This window comes from Mobula birostris, chromosome 4 (genome assembly GCF_030028105.1).
Source record: "Mobula birostris isolate sMobBir1 chromosome 4, sMobBir1.hap1, whole genome shotgun sequence".
Classification (NCBI taxonomy): Eukaryota; Metazoa; Chordata; class Chondrichthyes; order Myliobatiformes; family Myliobatidae; genus Mobula; species Mobula birostris.
This window is the reverse complement of record NC_092373.1, coordinates 174,588,728-174,610,008: the sequence shown is the minus strand read 5'-3', so window position 1 is coordinate 174,610,008 and position 21,281 is coordinate 174,588,728. Positions and strand designations below refer to the sequence as shown.

At 42.9% G+C, this 21,281-nt stretch overlaps 1 protein-coding gene across 1 annotated transcript in view; it reads left to right on the top strand.

The window, feature by feature from the left end:
* Positions 1 to 6,256: 6,256 nt before the first annotated feature.
* Positions 6,257 to 21,281, top strand: part of rchy1 (ring finger and CHY zinc finger domain containing 1) — a 34,524-nt gene continuing 19,499 nt past the window's right edge. Inside the window, exons 1-4 of the mRNA XM_072256518.1 lie at positions 6,257 to 6,354; positions 7,725 to 7,844; positions 15,255 to 15,370; positions 19,828 to 19,906. Coding sequence (XP_072112619.1) covers positions 6,301 to 6,354; positions 7,725 to 7,844; positions 15,255 to 15,370; positions 19,828 to 19,906 — 369 coding nt within the window. The 5' untranslated portion in view covers positions 6,257 to 6,300. The remainder of the gene's footprint in view (positions 6,355 to 7,724; positions 7,845 to 15,254; positions 15,371 to 19,827; positions 19,907 to 21,281) is intronic.

Here is a 21,281-nt window from a genome sequence, read left to right as displayed (position 1 = left end):
TGTCTGGACACGCCCCTCTGCTGACTGCTCCTGTGGCTCCTCCCACAGACCCCTGAATAAAGGCGATTGTGCCATTGCTCCTCCTCTCAGTCCAGAGGCAGATGGTGGAGGTCACATTTTACTGCTAATAAAAGCCTTTCAGTATTTACTCTACTTCCAGTCTTTTGGAGTTATTGATAGTGCATCAACACCTCGAGATTTGTTTGCTTATCGGCAGTCGCAAAGCAAGGAAAACAAAATAACCCCATTAGAAAAACCAACCCCCCCCCCCCAGAGCCCACAGAGAAAGAGAGAAGAAAAACACAAAACAAATCGTATAAATAATGGAAGTGAGCAACAACAACAGCACTCCAAGCCAAACCGAATCCTTAGATCGAGATCCCCAGACCAGTCTGGAGTAGACCCAAAGCCTCGGTATTCAATTCATCATATCAGCAAGGCAAATCGCCACAACGTTGGCAGACATGAAGCACAGCAGCTGCTCCTCGATTCACTTTGAATCTGGATTCCACTGCCGGAGAAGCTGTTCTTAACCTCTCCTATTTGGCTCGGCGTTTAGAGCAATCCACCCTCGTACCCCAGTTAGTTGGACAGGCAGCAGAACTTCTCTGTTCCATCTTCTTGCCTCCGAATAGTTCACTCCAACCAGCACGGGTCCAACTCCCAGGGCGTTGATTTTGCAGCGCAGTGGTAGGGCACATCCCACGACTTCACTTTGCTTCCGCTCACTTCTTCATTGCTTGCGGTGTTAGTTTACCACAATTCCTTTGCTTTCAAACTACCAGTGAGCAGGTGCATGTCGTCAGTAGCACCATCTTAAACCGGAAGTTTAACTCAATCTCAAAGTGGATGCATTTAAGGCAATAGCTGATGAGCCACGAGTTTGAACCCCAAGGGGTAGTTCACACTCAGCCTGCACCAAAGAGGAACTCTAAACCTATGCCATATCCAAAAGCACAAGGTGCTTTGGAGAACATTGGTTTACAACGTGATGACACTCGAGTTTCAAATGACAAAGGTCTGAGTGCCACACTGGAGCTGTAAGGCCACAAAGAGAAATAACAAGTTTAGTGATACAACAACAATGCATTGCACCTCTGCCTAAAAGAGAGATTCAAATCTTCATTGGTGATCATTCATTTATCAGGGCTTTCAAGAATAGCACTGAAGGGAAGACTGAAGATTTTGGTGACTGTCTCTATTTTCTCAACAGTACACTGGAGGTTACCCTGAAGAGCTTGTTCGAAGTTACAATCGAGTCAGCCCAGAGGAAGGATAGCTGACGGCCAAAGCTTTACTACAGGAATGTTTTGGTGATGAGCAGATACCTGCTGTGGCCTACCTGGAAAAGGCTCTTTCTTGGTAGCATCTTAACCCAGAAGATGTAAAAGCTCTTCAAGATTACAGTCTTTTTCTTAGCAGTTGTTGCAGTGCTATGGAAGACATGCAGGCTGTAGATGGGTTGAACATGCCTGCACACATGAAGATTGTTGTAAATAAATTACTCAATGGACTCAGAAAAGAATGGAGATCGGCAGTGAATGAATTGCAAGAAAGGCGCGATTGTATGGTTGATTTCACTGACCTTGTCAATTTCATTGAAAGGCAAGTGAAGATTGCTACACACCCAGTGTTTGGGAAAGTATACAAGACTACATTGCAGGCAATAAATAAAGGTGTGAATAAAACTGATCAAAAATTTGTTCTCAAGCTAAAGGAAGCAGCTTTGCGACTACTGTGGCTATTGTGGAAAGTGAAACGGAGCCTGGAGCTGATGAAAAAGGTGTAGATTTGAAACAAGCCATTACACAGCAGTGAGTACCACTCTAGTATCTATTGGTCTTACGGGGGCTGGTGATCGTGATTGTAAACTTCCTATAATTCCAGTTCAAGTGAAGTCTAAGAGGAGTAACAAGACAGTGGTTTCTTATGATATCCTAGATTAAGGAAGTACAGTAGTGTTCTGTACAGAGAGCCTCATGGACAAGCTCAACGACAGGAAAAGGAACATGGATTAAGAGACGGTCCTGTGTAGCTGTATCGTTTCAGGATTGGAGGTGGCTGGCTTGGATAGTGAAAACTATTGTGAATTGCTAAACATCAATACAGAGGAACATTCCTCAACAGAGAGATCTTCAGGAATGGTCTCACTTGAAGCATATCTATTTGCCAGAAGTTGAACTGTTGATGGGGACGAATGTGCCCAAAGTATTTGGAGCCGTTGGAAGTGATTTGCAATGTTAATGATGGACCCTATGCAACCAGAACAATGTTGGGTTGAACTATTAATGGACCATTGAAAGGTGACTGTGATAGTGGAAGAAACCATACTCGGCTAGAGCTGACAGTTAACAGGATTTCAGTTTCGAACCTGGATGAGCTTTGGCAGCAGTGATTCAAGACAGATTTTCCTGAATGCAGTCAATAGGGACAGCCTGGTTTGGCAGAAGATCATAATCCAGGACATACTGCTTACCAAAAGAGGATGCTTATGTAAATGTTGAGATTTCATGTCTCCTGTGTCTTAGTATCATGTAGTTGTAATTATTGTAGTATAATAATTAGGGGGCTACAATGTAGGAGCCATGTACCTGTTCTCTATTTGCGCATTTATTATGGTAACTAGTCACAAGTGTTGGTGGGGGGGGGAGTGTGGTAAAAGCGAAGAGAATGAGGTACATATTCTTGCTTATTTTGAGGCTGTTTGTGGCTTGGGACAGGTGGAGGTCATAACTTTACTGACCACTTAATATCACTTTAAGATTTTATATTTGTTAATTGCTAATAACAGATTGAATAAAGGATTCGACTCTTTGGAATGATCATTTCATTGGTGCGTCCAGCACGTATAACAACCCCGTGCTGGTCGCAGGCTGGTGGCAATTGTTTTGATTTTGGATTAGTTTTGCTGCTATAATTGTAATTCTGCATACGTGTACTTGTGCATATGACAATAAACTCGACTTTGACTTTGAAAAGTCATCATTCCAAAATATTAACTTCTCTCTCTACAGATGCTGTTGAGCATTGGGTAGAGTTTAAGGATAGAGGTGCAACGATGATATACATGAAAATATATTGTGATAATGTGCGCTGCTTTTATTTGCATGGTCCACTGACACCCTCTACAGGTGTCAGAACTCAGTGCAGTCTCGATTATGACTTTCAAATTGTACATTAGAACTTCGTACACATTTTGCAGCATTATTATTATTTTTATTTTAATTTCTATATTGCTTTTAATGGGTGTCTAAAAGTGCCCTGTTAATGGCTAGTTTAACATGTGCATCAAAAAGCAATCTACTGGAGGAACTCATCGGGTCGAGCTGCGTCTGTGGAGGCAAAGGGATAAGTGGCATTTCAGACTGAGTCTGTGTCAGGACTTACTCACATGTGTATATAGGTATATAGTATTCACTTACACAGCCAACCCTAGCTTACAAATGTCCAACATTTGTACAGCATGCACATTCAAGTGAGCATTGGGATGCACTTGCTAATCACTGCAGAGCTACAGGCATCTTTGGATATCTGTGAACTCAGTTCATGTCCGCAGTTCTGACTTGCAAGCTGCCCACGTTATGGACAGTTCACAGGAATGGAAGTGGGTATTGGGACAACAGGTGCTGATACCCATGGAACCAACATTAGGCAAAAACAGAAAATGCTGAAAATACTTTCCCACTTCTGATGAAAAGTCCTGAAACTGCAGCATTAAGTCTGTTTATCCTTCCAGCCTCACCTTCTGAGTGCTTTCATTTTAGATTTCCAACTTCTTGTTTTACTTTTCACTATCTTGGGGGTAAGTTTTGCAAGGACAGAAGTCAAAGGCAAATGGTAAATAATAAAGGCAGCATCTCTAGGAAGAGGTACAGTCGACGTTTCAGGCCGAGACTCTTCGTCCAGCAACTTTGATGTGTGTTGCTTGAATTTCCAGCATCTGCAGAATTCCTGTTGTTTGGTAAATAATAAGGCAAGTATTGACTGGCCATGCAGTTTTCAGCACATTCTAGCCACATTTTCCCATTACACTTTTCATGCAGTAACCCCAAACTCACAAGGAAGATGACCAACAGATAGAGGGCTGTGGTCGGGGTTGCTGTCACCAGAGCAGAAGAATGAGGAGATGTCACAATTGTTCAAAATTATGGGGAATAGATAAGGAGAAACTACCTCTGTGGACAGGGGAGGAGCAACCAACAAGTCAAGTTAAAAGATTGGCAGATAAAGAAAATGAGAAGAATTTATTTTGATGTTGGGATCTGGAAAGCGCTTAAAGGCAGAATCAAAAGTCAATTTCCAATAGAAGCGGATGTATACTCGAAATTAAGAACCTTGCAAAGTTCTAAAGATGCAAACGCGAGGAAATCAGCCGATGCTGAAAATTCAAGCAACACACATCAAAGTTGCTGGTGAACGCAGCAGGCCAGGCAGCATCTCCAGGAAGAGGTACAGTCGACGGTTTCGGGCCGAGACCCTTCGTCGGGACTAACTGAAAGAAGAGCTAGTAAGAGATTTGAAAGTGGGAGGGGGAGGGGGAGATCCACAATGATAGGAGAAGACAGGAGGGGGGAGGGATGGAGGAGCCAAGAGCTGGACAGGTGATTGGCAAAAGGGATATGAGAGGATCATGGGACAGGAGGCCTAGGGAGAAAGAAAAAGGGGAGGGGGGAAAACCCAGAGGATTGGTGAGAGGGGCAGAGGGAGAAAAAGGAGAGAGAGAAAAAGAATGTGTGTATATAAATAAATAACGGATGGGGTACAAGGGGGAGGTGGGGCATTAGCGGAAGTTTGAGAAGTCAATGTTCATGCCATCAGGTTGGAGGCTACCCAGACGGAATATAAGGTGTTGTTCCTCCAACCTGAGTGTGGCTTCATCTTTACAGTAGAGGAGGCCGTGGATAGACATATCAGAATGGGAATGGAACGTGGAATTAAAATGTGTGGCCACTGAGAGATACTGCTTTCTCTGGCAGACAGAGAAGTTCTAAGGAAGTTTAATGGATAGATCTTGAATTAAGTGGGATCACACAAGATGAGCCAAATGGCCTCCTACACAGTGTAACTCCATAACAAATAGCACCCTTTGCTCTCCTTCAGATAATATTGCGGGAATCTTTCAATCCACTTGAGAGAGGAGAGTCTTGGTTTAAAAGTTTCTTTCCCAGCAAAGTGGTCTCTCGGCAAAGTTCTTCAGCTGTTCTGTGCTCTCTCAGTATTACAATGGGAGTCTCAGACCAGAGTTCTGTGAAACCTCTGGAGTGGGACGGTATACCTTAGTGTGGAGCTAACGACCATTCTTACTGAGTGCTGCCTGTACCTTCAGGTTCATGGATTATATTCTGCCATTCCTTATGCCAAACATTTCACCCTCAGCACTCTTTCACAGAGACATGCAGCACGATAGAAGGTCCTTTGGCCCATTCAGTCCATCAAAGACCCATATACTAATCCCATTTTCCTGAAAATCCTACAAAAAGTAGTGGACGTGGCCCAGTCCATCACAGATAAAGCCCTCCCAACCATTGAGCACATCTACACACAGTGAAGTCACAGGAAAGCAGCATCCATCATCAGGGACTCCCACCAACCAGGTCATGCTCTCTTCTCACTGCTGCAATCAGGAAGAAGTGCAGGAGCCTCAAGACTTACACCGCCAGGTTCAGGTACAGTATTTACCCCTCAACCATAAGGCTCTTAACCAGAGGGGATATCTTCATTCAACTCACTGACCCCATCACTGAAATGTTCAACCTATGGATTCACTTTCAAAGACTCTTCATCTCATGATCGTGACATTACTTAATTCGTAAAGACAATTTGCTGTCTTTGGTACAGTTGGTTGGTTGTCTATCCTGTTGGGTGCGGTTTTTCATTGATTCTATTGCGTGTCTTGGATTTACTGAGTATGCTCGCAAAAAAAACGAATCTTACGAGTTGTATGTGGTAACATATATGTGCCTTGGCAATATATTTATTTCGAGCTTTTATTCTCCCACATTGTCATCAACTCACACCCCCTCCCCATTCTACCCAACACCCACACAACACACAGCCTCTAATAGCGTACGCGCCGCTTATCCCATCATCCTCCCTCGCTGCGCCTGCGTGGACCACTGTGCGTTCGCGCGATAGACCCACCAACACCGCCACGCCCCCTCTCCGGTCTTCCATGGTGCCGGCTTCGGTTTTAACTGCGCCTGTGCGGATCACCCCAACCGCCACGCCCCCTCTCCGGCCTTCCATGGTGCCGGCTTCGGTTCGCACTGCGCCTGCGCTGAACTGTCTTCTAGGTTAGTGATGGCGGAGGGTGCTGCGGGGTGTGAACATTACTTGCGTTCCTGTCTGCTCAAGGTGAGTGGGTCATCGTCTCTTCCCAAGATTAGTCCCCACCCCTCGGTTGTCATCTTCCGTTGCCCCATTCCTTCTCCTCGTACATCCCCCTCCCTCCTCCACATGCATCTCTTCCCCACGTCCACCCCCACTGTCCTCTCGACTCCACGACCCTCCAACTGTCTTTGAATTGAGTGGCTTGCTGGACCATTTTTATGGGACTTGAACAATCAGCCACGTTGGTCTGGAATGTCATCTCGGCCAGATTGTGGAGAGTGCCGCAGGTTTCCTCCTCGGATGGCCATTAAATTATCTTGCGATATTTACGACATTGTAATTCTGTGATCGTCTTTACTAATTCATTACTAAAAAAATCAAATTTCACAGTTGCCGAAGTTGATTTGAGTCGTATGACTGACAGATAAGCAGAGCCTTGGGCCCATCATGTGCACACCAACCCTTAACTACCCATTTGCACTAACACATGCCCTGTATTAGCCCAATGGTTCCATTTTTATTCTCTAATTCTTATAAATCTCCCATCTCCAGAACCTACCTTTACTTTTGGGGCAATTTACAGTTAGCAATTAACCTGCCAACCCGCATGTTACGATAGAACATCACGTTTCATTAGGGCACAGGACAGGCCCTTTGGCTCACGATGTTGTGCCGACCTTTTAACCAAATCTAAGCCTTCCCTCCTACATAGCCCTCCATTTTCCTATCATCCATGTGCCTAAGAGTTTCATAAATGTTCCAGATGAATCCGACTCCACCACCATTCCGGCACTGCGTTCTACGCACCCACCATACTCTGTAAAAAGAAACAAAAACTTTCCTCTGACATGCCCCCCCATACTTTCCTCCAATTACATTAAAATTATGCCACCTCATATTAGCCATAACTCCACACAATATACATCTGACTTCAAGGCTGATGGTGTACTTCTGGTACTGTGAGGCTACTAGCCTCTGTATTGTTAGGTCTGGCCTGAATTACTATCTGAGTTTAAGGATAAGCAGTCATTCTGCTGAGAGCTGCAGAAGGCTCAAACTGCCTTATGTTTTGTTTATGCTTTTTTAATAAATGAAACATGGTTCTGATCTGCAAAATATCTTATTTGAACTCATCCATCTGCGACAGGAAGATGTTCTACTTAACAGTGTGTTGTTCGAACACTTGTTAAACAACATAACTGACCATGGAAATTTCCCATATGAAACAGAAACTGCTGGAAACTGCCAGGCAGCTACATTGGAAAAAGAATCAGAATTCACTTTTCAGGTCAAAGACCCTTTCTCAGGGTTCAACCACTGGTGTCTGCAGCAAGTAGATGTTGAACATATTGGGTGGCAAAGGCAATTTCTGAACGTTAATGTTGGTCTTTCAGGCACCATGCTGTGGAAAGTTTTACATCTGTCGCCTGTGTCATGACGATGCAGAAAATCATCAGCTTGATCGCTTCAAGGTCACTGAAGTTCAGTGTGCAAAGTGTGAAACAGTTCAGAAGGTAAGTAAATACACTGGACAACAATTTGTTTTTGATACTGTTGCTTCCTCATAAATGTTTTGTTTGTTATGATGGGCCGCCCGAAACTGAGCACAAATATAATTTCAGACTACTTATATCAGGTAAGAATTTGGAGAAAGAAGCAATGAACTTCTATTGAATAAAATATGTCTTATTGTATAATAGTGCTGGTGCTTTGCAATAGTTCAACTGAGCTGAAATGTTCATGATTTTCATTTGTATTCAGTGTCTGAGGCTTCTCACTTAAGTGTCCAACAATAATTAGCCAGCATTGATGGATTGCATTTGCCCTGATACCATTTCTCCATGACCGCAATGTCCTGGTGAAATCTTACACCATGCTCGTCACTGACAGTGCTAAGATTTTCAGGGAAGAAGTCTAAATAGGAATGTAGAAAATGAATCTTTGGTGATAATTTGCACTTCATAGTTTTGTATGCTTGAAGCATGTTGTCAACCAGCTGCATGTAGTTTGGTGCTCTGTATTTGCCCAGAAAATTTTCAACAACATGCCTGAATGCCTTTCATGTGATTTTCTCTGGTCCTTCTAGAAGTTCTTCAAATTGCCAGAGATTGATAACCTGTTTGATTTGTGGACCAACCACCATGCTTCCTTATTCTTGGCATCAGTTATTCTGGGAAACATCTGTCTCAAATATTGAAATCCTTAACAGAAATTATTGTGCCTAGTGAGAGCAGATTCCATCCTTGCAGTCTTGTACCCAGTAATTCTGCTTTTGACTTTGACAAACCCATGTCTGACCATGTTATTTGACTCATTGAGTTATCACATAAGGCTCATTTGACATAAAGGGTTCAAAATCTGTATCAGTATCCTTTTCCATTCCTGGCTCAATCATCATGGCATAGAAACATAGAACACCTGCAGCACAATACAGGCCCTTAGGTTCACAATGCTGTACCGAACATGTACTTAAATTAGAAATTACCTAGAATTGCTCATAGCCCTCTATTTTTCTAAGCTCCATGTACCTTTCCAGGAGTCTCTTAAAAGACCCTATTGTATCTGCCTCCACCACTGTCGCCGGCAGCCCATTTCACGCACTCACTACTCTGCGTAAAAAAACAAACAAACAAACAACACGACAACTTATCCCTGACATCCCCTCTGTACCTACTTCTAGGCAGCTTAAAACTGTGCCCTCTCGTGTTCGCCATTTCAGCCCTGGGAAAAATCTTCGTTTGCCTCCTCTAGTCTCCATGTCTCTGGTGGCTTCAGTACTGGAAGATTATTGTCATGTGGCATCGGTCTCATGGGAGAAGGGAGACTTCTTGTTTTTAGCAGAGAAACCAGACACACTGGTCAGACAACAGTAGCAGTCTGTCATATCCTTCTGCTCTCGCCATACCATGAGTCAAGCTCGAAGATCGACAGCACATGTTGTGCAACAAATGTGAGGAGCCCAGGCTTTGTCTTAGTCGCTAATTTTACACCCAAAGTAGAACTCATGGGCTTCCTTAATAAAAGAGGAGTCATGCTCCATCTTTAGATTTAAGTGTATAATTACCAGAGATATAACAAAGTATTTGCAGATGTTGCAACATTGACAAGACATTTTGATATCACAAAATGCAATTACTTCATTATAATGAGTACACACTATATCCTATGTGCATAGAGCAAGCGCATCAACATGATCGCAATACGTGTAAACGCAATGCATAGAACAGTGTGTGCGCGTGATGCTTTTATAGCTTTTCTAAAAACCTGCCCAGCTCTGCAGCATCTGCCCTGCCTTAGCGTGCCCAGGCATGCCTGAAAAAGATATCTTTCAATTTACATTGTGGGCAATATTTTAATTGACTTGAAATGTGAATTGAAATAACAAATATAGGCAATTTCAAGAAAAAAATCGTGTGTGATATGAAAGTTCCCTGGTAATTTTCATGATCAGCAGCCCAAAATCCATATGATATACCCCAAAATATTCAGGAAACACAATCTTTGTTGTCTAGTGATACTAATCAATGGGCAAACAGGTTTAATCATGGAAATTCTGAAAGGTGCAGTGTACCTTTTTAGCTTGTTCCACAATGAAATCAGAAAAGTAACATCATTTTTATTTACAAAGGTATCATTAAACTAGTCCCATATGCACATATTTGGCACATTGCACATGATTAGCTTGGTCCCATGGTCAGCATGAACAAGTTGGTCTGAAGGACCTGCTTCCATGTAGTGTTACTGTGTGATTCTATGAATCAGTGGTTGCTTTCATTGAAGGCTGCAAGTGGTGCAGCAGTCAGCACTGCTGCCTTGTGCCGGCTAGGAACTTGAGTTCAATGTTCACCTGCGGTAATGTCTGTGTGGAAGTTTGCACATTCTCCAATTCATGGCAGTGGTTGGTTTCCTCTAGGTGCTTTAGTGCCCTTCCACGTACCAAAGATGAGTTGGTAGGTAATTGGCCTTTTAGTTTCCCTTTACTAAGAGTTAGTTGTGAAGGGAATCAAAAGGGAGTTGATTGATTTGTATGAAAGAGATTAAAGACACAGGAAAATATTTGTTGAGCTTGCTCCCCAGCATCTGTGTGTATTTATTAAGCAGAATGGTTGCCTCCATTCAAGATCATTGAATTGTGCAGCAATTTGTAGAATAAAGCCCTCTTAATAACAGCAGAGGGCTCTACTGTCACTGACACTGCTGCTCAGTAACATCTTGGCTTTGACCTCAGCTGTACTTCCCTGCTCTGCTCTTATAAGTCACAAATGTAATTTCAAAAGTTTCAAAGGGATATTTAATATCAGAGAAGAGTATACAATATACATCCTGAAATACTTTTTCTTCACAACTATCCACGAAAACAGAAGAGTGCCCCCAAAGAATGAATGACAGTTAAATGTTAGAACCCCAAAGCTCCCCCATCTCCCCCCTCCCACACATAAGCAGCAACAAAGCAACGACCCCCCCCCCACCAGCAAAAAGCATCGGCGCCCCCCACCGAGCACTCAAGCGTGCAGCAAAGCATCAGTAAAGACACAGACTTGCAGTACTCCAAAGACTACTTGTCCACCCGGTAATTTGACATACCACAGGCTCGCGCGCTCTCTCTCTCTCTAATAAGGGAAAAAGAGGTGTCCCCGTTTCACAGTGAGAGGGGAGACATATCAAACTCGCTGATTTATGATGTTAAAACTCTCTTGCATCGCTTTTTCTGAGCTCTGTGCCTAAAGAACTTGAGTCTGTGGGCACACAGCCAGCAGACAGCTTGTTGCTTTCAATCTTCCGTCTCCCACGACACAACGATTTCCTGCGGAGCCACTGACCTCACGTCCGCCCGCATCCAGAGCCATGAAATCCCAGAACCCTGTAAGTGTGCTAGTATCCTAGGCCGTGTCTGTGGTATGTTGAATAGCGGCCAGTCGTAAGATCCCGATAGCGGGTCCCATTCCCGCAAAGAACTGAAGCCAGCATGTAACTCCAGGTCAGGGTTTTGAAATGAACCCTGAAAGGGAAAAATAGAGATAATAAAGATAGAAAAAGAGCTGTTTCCAAAGGTGCAAGCAAAGAGTCGCCATTAGGTGTCACCGTCTCCCAAGTTCCACTATCTTGAGGTACTTCACACAAACGTTCATTCATTTTGTGCTGTGTTGTATGACTTGGTTGATCATTGTCTTTCCATGATCATGATTGGTCTTAACAAATTTTCCTACAGAAGTGGTTTGCCATTACCTTCTGGGTAGGGTGTTTACAAGATGGGTGACCCAGGACTTGTGATAGGTACTTAACTGCTTATACAACCATCCAGCACCTGATCCCATGGCTTCACATGACCCTGACTAGGGGGGCTAAGCAGGTGCTACACCTTGCCCAAGGGTGGCCTGAAGGGTAGTGGAGGGAAGGAGCGCCTTAAACCTCCTTTGATAGAAATCTATCTCTATCCCACCATCAACTTTACACAAGAGGACCAAAGTTTTGGTAAATTCTGAGCAAAGAAAGAGATAGTGTCAAAAGAATATTTCAAGTTTTGGATGTAAAGAATTATTTTGAGTAATAAGGACATAAATACGGGCAGGAGTTGGCCATCTAGCCTTTTGAGCCTACTCTAGCCATTCGAGCCTGCTCTAGCCATTCATCAGGATCGTGACTGATCTTGTTCAATGTCTTTCGAGCTTTTCACCATCTCTCAATAGTAATGGGGATGAATAATCAGATGTAGATTGGTTTGGTAATGCTGGTTCTATTATTAGTTTAATTTGTATGCTGCAAACACTTGCAATATAATTTTTTAGTTACTCATTTTGATGCTTCCCTATGTTTAATCATAGGACATGCACTCAGTATTTACTTTATTAGGCATACCTCTACACCTCATTGATGCAAAGATCTAACTGGTTAATCATGTAGAAGCAACTCAATACATAAAAGCACGCAGACATGGTCAAGGTCTCCAATTGTTGTTCACACCAAACATCAGAATGAGGGAGAAATGTGATCTAAGTGACTGACCATGGAATGATTGTTGTTGCCAGACAGGATTGTTGGAGTATCTCAGAAACTGCTGAACTCCTGGAATTTTCACACACAATAGTTTCTAGAGTTTATAGAGAATGGTGCAAAAAAACAAAAACCAGCCAGTGAGTGGCAGTAAGCAAAAACATCTTGTTAATGAGAGAGGCCAGAGGAGAATGGCCAGAGCGTTTTAAGCTGACAAGAAGACGACAGTAACTCAAATAATGACGCGTTACAACAGTGGTGTGCAGAAGAGCATCTCTGAATGCACAACATGTTGAACCTTGAAGTGGATGGGCTACAGCAACAGAAGACCACACCGGCCTCTAATCCTGTCAGCTAACAATAGGGAACTGAGGCTACCGTGGGGACAGGCTCACCAAGACTGGGTAGTTGAAGATGGGAAAAACATTATCTGGGTTGACGAAACTGGATTTCTACTGCAGTGTGCAGATGGCAAGGATCCATCCTCCTTGTGTCAATGGCTCAGGTTGGTGATGGTGGTGTAATGATATTGGGAATGTTTTCTTGGCACGCATTAGGCCCCTTAATACCAGTTGAGCATCATTTAAATGCCACAGCCTATCTGAGTATTGTTGCTGACCGTGTGTATTGATTTATGGCCGCAGTCTACCCATCCTCCAAAGGATTTCCAGCAGGATAACATGCCGTATCACAAAGTACACATCATCTCAAGCTGGTTCCACAAACATGACAAGTTCAGTGTATTCCAGTGGCCACCATAGTCACCAGATGGTAATCCTTGGGTTGTGGCAGAATGGGAGATTCGCAACTTGAATGTGTAACCGACAAATCTGAAACAACTGTGTGATGCTATTATGTCAACGTGGATCAGAATCTCTGAGGAATTCTTGAAAGATCATTACTGATGCCTCCACAATCTCTACAGCCACCTCTTTCAGAACCCTGGGGTGTACGGCATCTAGTTCAGGTGACTTATCTACCTTCAGACCTTTCAGTTTCCCAAGAACCTTCTCTCTAATAACGGTAACTTTACACACTTGATGCCCCCTGACACCTGGAACTTCCACCATACTGCTTGTGTCTTCCACAGTGAAGACTGATGCAAAATACTCAAACAGTTCATTCGCCATTTACTTGTCCCCCATTTCTACCTCTCCAGCATAGTTTTTCAGCACTTCAATGTCCACTCCCACCTTTCTTTTACACTTTACCTATTTGAAGGAACTTGTGGTATCCTCTTTAATATTATTGGCTAGCTTACTTTCATATTCTGTCTTTAATGACTTTTTTAGTTGCCTTCTATTGGTTTTTAAAAGCTTCCTAATTCTTTAACTTATTACTAATTTTCACTCTATTATATTCCCCCTCTTTGGCTTTTATGTTGGCTTTGACTTCTCTTATAAAAGAGAAGATTAAAGAGTTGGAGTGATTAAAAGATTAAGAAAATCTCTTAATCAGCCCATCTGTCAATTCGTTGTCCCTCATTTCTACCTCTCCAGCATCGTTTTCCAGTGGTCCACCCTTGCCTCTCGTCTTTTAGTCTTGTGCGTTGTACTGTACTGCTTCAGTAGAAAAAAGCAAATTTCATGACATATTCTGATATAGGTCTCCTGTGGACTGAAAGGTGGATGGTGACAGGGAGAGGGGAATCATGCTTGGACAAAGGAAATGGGTAAGGGGAGGGAGCAGGAAGCACCAGAATCATTCTGTAAAGATCAATAAACGGAATGTTTGAACCAAATGATCTTGCCAGGTGTCTCGGGGCTGGTTGGGGCTGGTTGTGTCTGCACCCATGTCACGCCCTGCCCCTGGCACTCCTCTGCCCCCTGTCCCACACCCCTCTCACAGCACTCCACCTTCGCCATTCCCAACATCTTTTGCGCTCGCTAGATTTACAAACTCTCTCTCCTCTTGTTGACAGATACAGTACTGTGCAAGAGTCTTGGGCAGCCTAGCTATCTATATGTGTCTAAGACGTTTGCACGGTACTCTAAGTTTACACAAGTTAAAATTAATATCAATTATACATAATGTGCACATGCAAGATATACACAATGATGCTAGTGCAAGATTGGGAGAAAGGAAAAAACATTCCAGATGTTATGGCTTTGGTTTATGTTATGGTTATGTTGTGGTCATTTTATGGTCTTCGGGGTCATTAACCTGATGGCAGTGGGGAAGAAGCTAGTCATTGACTTCAGGAAAGGAGAAAGTGCATGTGCTCCTGTTTACATCTACAGTCCTGAGAAGGTTGAGATCACTGATATCCTGTCTGGGTCCAATTATTTTGATGCCATGCTAGGAAAGGTCACCAGCTTCCCCTCCATGGGCTTTGTCTACACTTCTTGCTGTCTTGGTAGGCATTGAACATAATCAAAGCCCCACCTACTTTGGTCATTCCCTCTTCTCCTCTCTTCCACTGGGCAGAAAATGCAAAGGTCTGAAAACACGTACCACCAGGCTCAAGGGCAGCTTTAATCCTGCTGACTGTTGAACAGTTCCAAGGACTCCTGACCTCACAATCCACCTTGCAATGTACTTTCTCTGTAACTGTAAAACTTTATTCTGCACTCTTACTGTTTTCCTTTATTCTACCTCAATGTTTTGTTGTAATGAATTGGTCTGTATAAATGGTTGCAAGGCATGTTTTTCACGTGCCTCGGTACATGTGACAATAATAAACCAATTTACCAAGAAGTCACTAACAGTTTATTTAACTTAGTTTTCTGCTAATAGAAGACATGGGGAATTGAATTTAATTATGCAAAATTAAAATGAGAGGCCAGATGTTTTCAATATGCAACATTTAATTTTTTTAAATCAAATAAACCATTTTTTCCAGAACATGGCCAGTTTGTGTACTAATTATGTTGTATTGTTGCTGGTCAGTCTGTTGGGAAAGTCAAATATCATCCTGAACATTTTCACTGCAGGTTCAACAGAGCTGTGAAAGCTGTAAAACTGTATTTGGGGAATATTACTGTGACACGTGTCATCTGTTTGATGTGGACAAGAAACAGTACCACTGCCAATCTTGTGGTATATGCAGGTGAGTACTAGGACATGCTTTCTAATGTTTAGTTTTTGTGTTTTGATTTTACACTAATGTTTGCTTATTGAAGTAATCTTAATTTGGTGTTGTTTAAAAGTTGAGAGAAGCAAATACATTGAGAAATATTTGGTAGCACAGTCTGATTGAGAATAATTTACATATTAAAATAGCTGTCAGTTGTAACTGTGAAAATTGATATTCTTCAGAAGAAGCAGAAGGGAGCTGAATATTTTTAAACACATTTTGTTGTTTATGATCCAGAAAGAACAGTGTAAAATGAGATTGAAACAGATGGGGAAAAAAGGGCTATATTGATGTAAGCTATTCTGATGTAAAGCAATACAAGATTTCTCAAAAGAAAATTTGGTACTGAGCCACATAAGTGAGATAATCCAAAGCTTGAAAGAAAGTCTATACGGATCAGTAGAGACCTTCACAAGGGGATTGGAGAAACTGAAGAAATTGCAGTTCTGGGAAGAGAGATTGAAGAGGAAGGAATGAGTGGAGAGCTCCTTCAGAGACCTGGCATAGGTATGATGGGCCAAATGTGCTGATTAAAAAAAAATGCTAAGAAATATAGTATTTCTTAAAATATGTTCTTGTATGTTAAGAAATGTTAAGGCAATTAAGGATTTTTTAGATTATTAGGACACTCAGTCCTTGTTTATTGTCATTTAGAAATGCATGCATTAAGAAATGATACAATGTTCCTCCGGTATGATATCACAGAAACACAAGACAGACCAAGACTAAAACTGACAAAAATCACATAATTATAACATATAGTTACAACAGTGCAAAGCAATACCGTAATTTGATAAGAGCAGACCATGGGCATGGTTTAAAAAAAAGTCTCAAAGTCCCGATAGCCCCAGCATCTCACGCAGACGGTAGAAGGAAGAAACTCTCCCTGCCATGAGCTTCCAGCGCCGCAAACTTGCCGATACAGCATCCTGGAAGCACCCGACTCTGAGTCTGTCCGAAAGCTTCAAGCCTTCAACACCGAGCACCCTCTCTGTTGAGCGCTTTGACCCCGGCCCTGGCCGTTAAACAACAGGCAAAGCCGAGGATTTGGGGCCTTCCCCTCCAGAGATTTTGGATCACACAGTAGCAGCGGCAGCGAAGCAGGCATTTCAGAAGTTTCACCAGATGTTCCTCCATGCTCTCACGTCTGGATTTAAAGAATTGGTCAATGCCATCTGGATTGTGCTTTTAGAGGTGACAGAGAACAAATGATAGGGATCAAACACAGGCTAATGGGACTAGCTGAGGTAGGCAATTTGGTTGGCATGGACAAGGTGGATCGAAGATCATGTTTCCATGCTGTAAACTCTATGCACATTGTGATAGCAAAACCCTTTCTGGGATACTTTCTTTCTCTACTCCCCTGATCATGGAGTGTGTTACCTGTGGAAGGCAATGGGCTACTTTAAAAATGAAATTGGATAAATAATCAGTTTTGAGGGTCAGGGTGTATTGGTATATTTTGCCCTGATTTTTGTGTCTAAGACAGAACAGATTATGTTGGTCTTTGCCAGAGGTGGAAGTATTGGACTAAATAACCTTTCCCTTCATTCATGTGCAATCCTGATACCGGCTTGTTATTGTTACATCATCAGCAACAATGAATGTAGAATTGAGTCAGGTTTTATAAACAAACATAAACGTTTATTAAACTCTGCTCAACAATAGTGAAAAGTATTCAAACGACTAAGTTAACTGGAAGTTAACTGCTATACGGCAACTCTGGAACAGTTCTTAAAGTGGTAAATTCGAAAGTCCAAGTGATTTATACAGTCTATAAGGAGAGACTTCTCTGGAAACTGATTTCTTCGAAGAGGTGACGTTACTGCTGATCCCGTCCAAACGATTCACAACGAAGGAAATAAAATGGCTTAAAGGAACTGATCTTTTTCCTGGATGGTGAACACTGCACAAACCTTCCTGATCTTGCAGGGGTTATCTCAGATGTAGGGCACTATTTCTGAACGAAGATTAAATAAGGTCGAACCTTTATGAAACCGCCGAACGACACCAGCTTTACTCAATCCTTCAGATTCCCGTACTGTGGTAGGGTCTTCACTCTTCAATACTAGACTGTAAAAGTAAATCAAAGGTACCCCAAACAAAACTGTCAGCGATTGGCGAAACTGCCGGCACAATGATTTTACCTTACAATAGAAAGTAAAACTCCACTTTAAAACGAAACTACGTCATGAGACGAATACGCAGCATAACGGAGTAACTGACAAATTAAACAACAAACTAAACTGCGTGACAAAAGGGGTTTCCCCTTATATACCTGTTAGGAACATGTCATCAAGTGACCTCACACTGGCGGGAAAATTACATCGCCCCACCATCAGAAGACCATTACATCATGCTCACAAGACACTCAATTACATCATGGTCATAAGACAGTCATAAGATACCCACAAGGTATGTAACAATATACAAACTTGGTTCGTTAGCTAACTCTGCTAACAGCCACGTGACTCAGCAGCGAGAAGGCCACTTTTCATGAACATTATACATCTAGCGTCAGTATAATTTGGGGTTCAACCAAACAGGGAAGGTAGGATGTTCCAATTAAGGAACATGGGTTGTAGCGAATGCTGTGTAAATACTGCTCCATGTAAAGTTATCATTCACCGGAAAATTAACAGATCATAAAATTACGAAGGAAATATATTTACCAAATTTTCAACTTCAACAAACTGTTGCATAGAAAAAGGGCGCATTGCAGCTAAACCAGTCTAAATGTGCACATAAACATTGGAGCTTGTTTCTGGAATAGTTGGGTGTAATGCTTTACTCTTGCGCTGAACCCACATTCTGTATGAAGGATACCAGCCATAGTTCATACTTCCCTTAAGGACCATCTCAAATGAAATGGTTAACTCAGGAGTACTGACTTTTCCTCCTTGGAACCATTCATCTGCACAAAGCACTTCTTACAACGGGGTTTCTCCTTTGAATGGCATTCTGTGACATCTTCCCTTGTGCTCCTCTCCGCAGCTCCTGCCAAAAGACCCCAAACCAAACTACTGTCCCTCAGAAATCTCCTTCCGCCCAGCACTTCCAGATGTTCCACTGGGCAGAAAGTTACACGTACCAAGACAATCCTGATTGGCTGACACCACATTCCTAAGTTGGACAACATGGCTCCTTACCTTTAGCTGAAGCCAAAGTGTTCTTACTAGCAGGAGACACTACTTTTACAGAAAACTGCTAAAATAAAAATATTATTATTATGATTATGAGGACACACAATCCCCTTTTATTGTCATTTAGTAATGCATGCATTAAGAAATGATAAAAATGTTTTCCCAGAATATCACGAAAACACATGACAAACTGACGTAAAAACTAACAAAAACCACATAATTATAACATATAGTTACAACAGTGCAAAGCAGTACTGTAATTTGATAAGAACAGACCATGGCACAGTAAAAGTCTCAGGGTCTCTCAAAAGTCCCATCATCTCATGCAGACGGTAAACCCCCAGCACTGCCAACTTGCCGATGCAGCATCCCGGAAGCATCCGACCACAGTCCGACTCCAAGTCTGTCCGAAAGACTCCAAGCACCATCTCTGCCGAGCATTTCGACCCCGGCCCTGGCAACAGGCGATGCGCAAAGCCGGGGATTTGGGGCCTACATCTCCAGAGATTCTCGATCGCACAGTAGCAGCGGCAGCGAAGGAGGCATTTCAGAAGTTGCTCCAGATGTTCCTCTGCGCTTTCACGGCTGTCCCATCAAATCCAGATTGATGCACGGCCCCCTAGTTACACATATCGATATTCATTCGGAACGGCCGCATGCGCTGCGTTGCACTGCCATATCCTCCTCCCACAGAGTATGACAGTAGAAATCTCACCCAGGGCATTACACATGGTTTCCATTTCCTTATGAGGTTGCTTGTAAACACTTTGATTCCTAATGACATCATACGCAGCTATTGGGGTATTATTTCTGACTTCCACTTGAATTAAGTTGCCATTAATTATATGTGACTTGTATAGTTCTCTCAAAGAAGAGCAAAAGGTGACATTGATGTCACTACTACAGCAATTTTCAAACTAAACCTGTACATGAGTTGCTTGTATTGGTTGAGCTGTGGAAAGGAATATTTGGGTGATTTTTTTTTTCTGTGCACTTTTATGAATCACTTCTGCAATGAAAAAAATCAGCATCAAATTTGAGCACAAGGTTATGTTGGCCGTGGGAGTTTAATGATCATATCAGATCTTAATCATCTTCGTTGGGATGAATGTTGGCTCCAGGTCTCTGGGAAGCCCTGCTATCTTTATACTACTACTTTGGATACCTTCCTCTACCTGTAAGTTACTGTATCATCTCATATGAATGTGGCACACCATTTGCAATGGATTAGTCAGAATGCATACCTCTAGACTTTATGCTATTTTAGCCTTTCGCTTTTCGTTACAGGATTGGGCCAAAGGATGATTTTTTCCACTGTGTGAAGTGTAACTTGTGTCTAGCTACTCATCTCCGTGGGAACCACAAGGTTAGTGAGACCAGGTTTAAGGGTTCATTGGTCCTCAATGTATCTCTTGTCCTTTTACCTTTCTGAGTAGAGAGATGCAGATTCCTGGAGTTTTCAAGAGTTCCCGATCATGTAGGGTGGAAACTTGCAGCACCTGGCCTCGAGATGCCACCAAAGCTCCATTTGGTGAAAAGACAAAATAAAAACCTTCTGTTTTATATGAAAATACAAAGAATTTGCTTGAAAGCAAAGTTTATTGTAAAGTTGGGATTTAAATAGGTCACCAGCCTATACAGAAGAAAAGTAGTGATGGGATTAAGTTGGGACTCTTAGAGGGTAAATATAAAATCATTTAGACTGATTAGCCTGTTTCGAACCATGTACACACAGAAGTAGACTCTTTGCACTCCCTTGTCAGGGTCAGTGTTGGGACCGCTTCTTTTTGTGCTGTATATCAATGATTTAGATGATAGAATAAATGGCTTTGTTGCCAAGTTCGATAAGATAGATTGGTGGAGGGGCAGATAGTATTGAGGAAATATGTAGGCTGCAGAAGGACTTAGACAGATTAGGAGAATGGGTAAAGAAGTGGCAAATGAAATAATTAATTAATACTAATTGGTAGTCCTTCGGATTCGAAGAAGACACGCTGTTGTGCAGTTCATCTGTGGACGCGGAGGTGGCTCTGCAGTCCCAGTCTGGAAGCGCAGAGTCTAGCACAATGGGGGCACTGGAAGTCCGTTGTTGTAATAATTGTGGCTGCTGTTCTGTGACGCCGCTCATGGTTTTCCATCAGTTTTTGGTAGCACCTGTCTTCAAAACTGGTGTAGGCTTCGTAGCACAGGGCTCGCCAGCGGGTTCTGTTAGCAGCCGCAGCGTCTAGTTCCCTTGGCTGATGTCACAGTAGCGTAGGGTTTCCGTCACAGCGTCTTTGTAGCGCTTGCGTGGACGACCTTGAGGTCTCTTTCCAGTCTCCAGTTCACCATAGAGCAGCTGGCGAGGCATACGGTGGTCGTCCATTCTGATGGCGTGTCGTACCCACCGCATCTGGGCTCTGATGATCAGGGACTCAATGCTGGTGGGCTCCGCGTGATCCAAGACCTCCAGGCTGGAGACACGGTCTTGCCAACGAATGCCAAGGATGGAGCGGAGGGCGCGCATGTGAAATTTCTCCGGTTGTTTGATGTGTCGTTGGTACAGAGTCCAGGTCTCACATCCATATAGGAGAGAAGGGATGACCACGGCTCTGTAGACTTTCAGCTTTGTGGAGGTGTGGACGTTGTGTTGATTGAGCACTCTGGTACGCAGCCTCCCCAGAGCCTGGCTGGCCTTGCTGATCCTGGAGTCAATTTCTTTGTCCAAAGACCCATCACTCGAGATGATGCTTCCCAAGTAC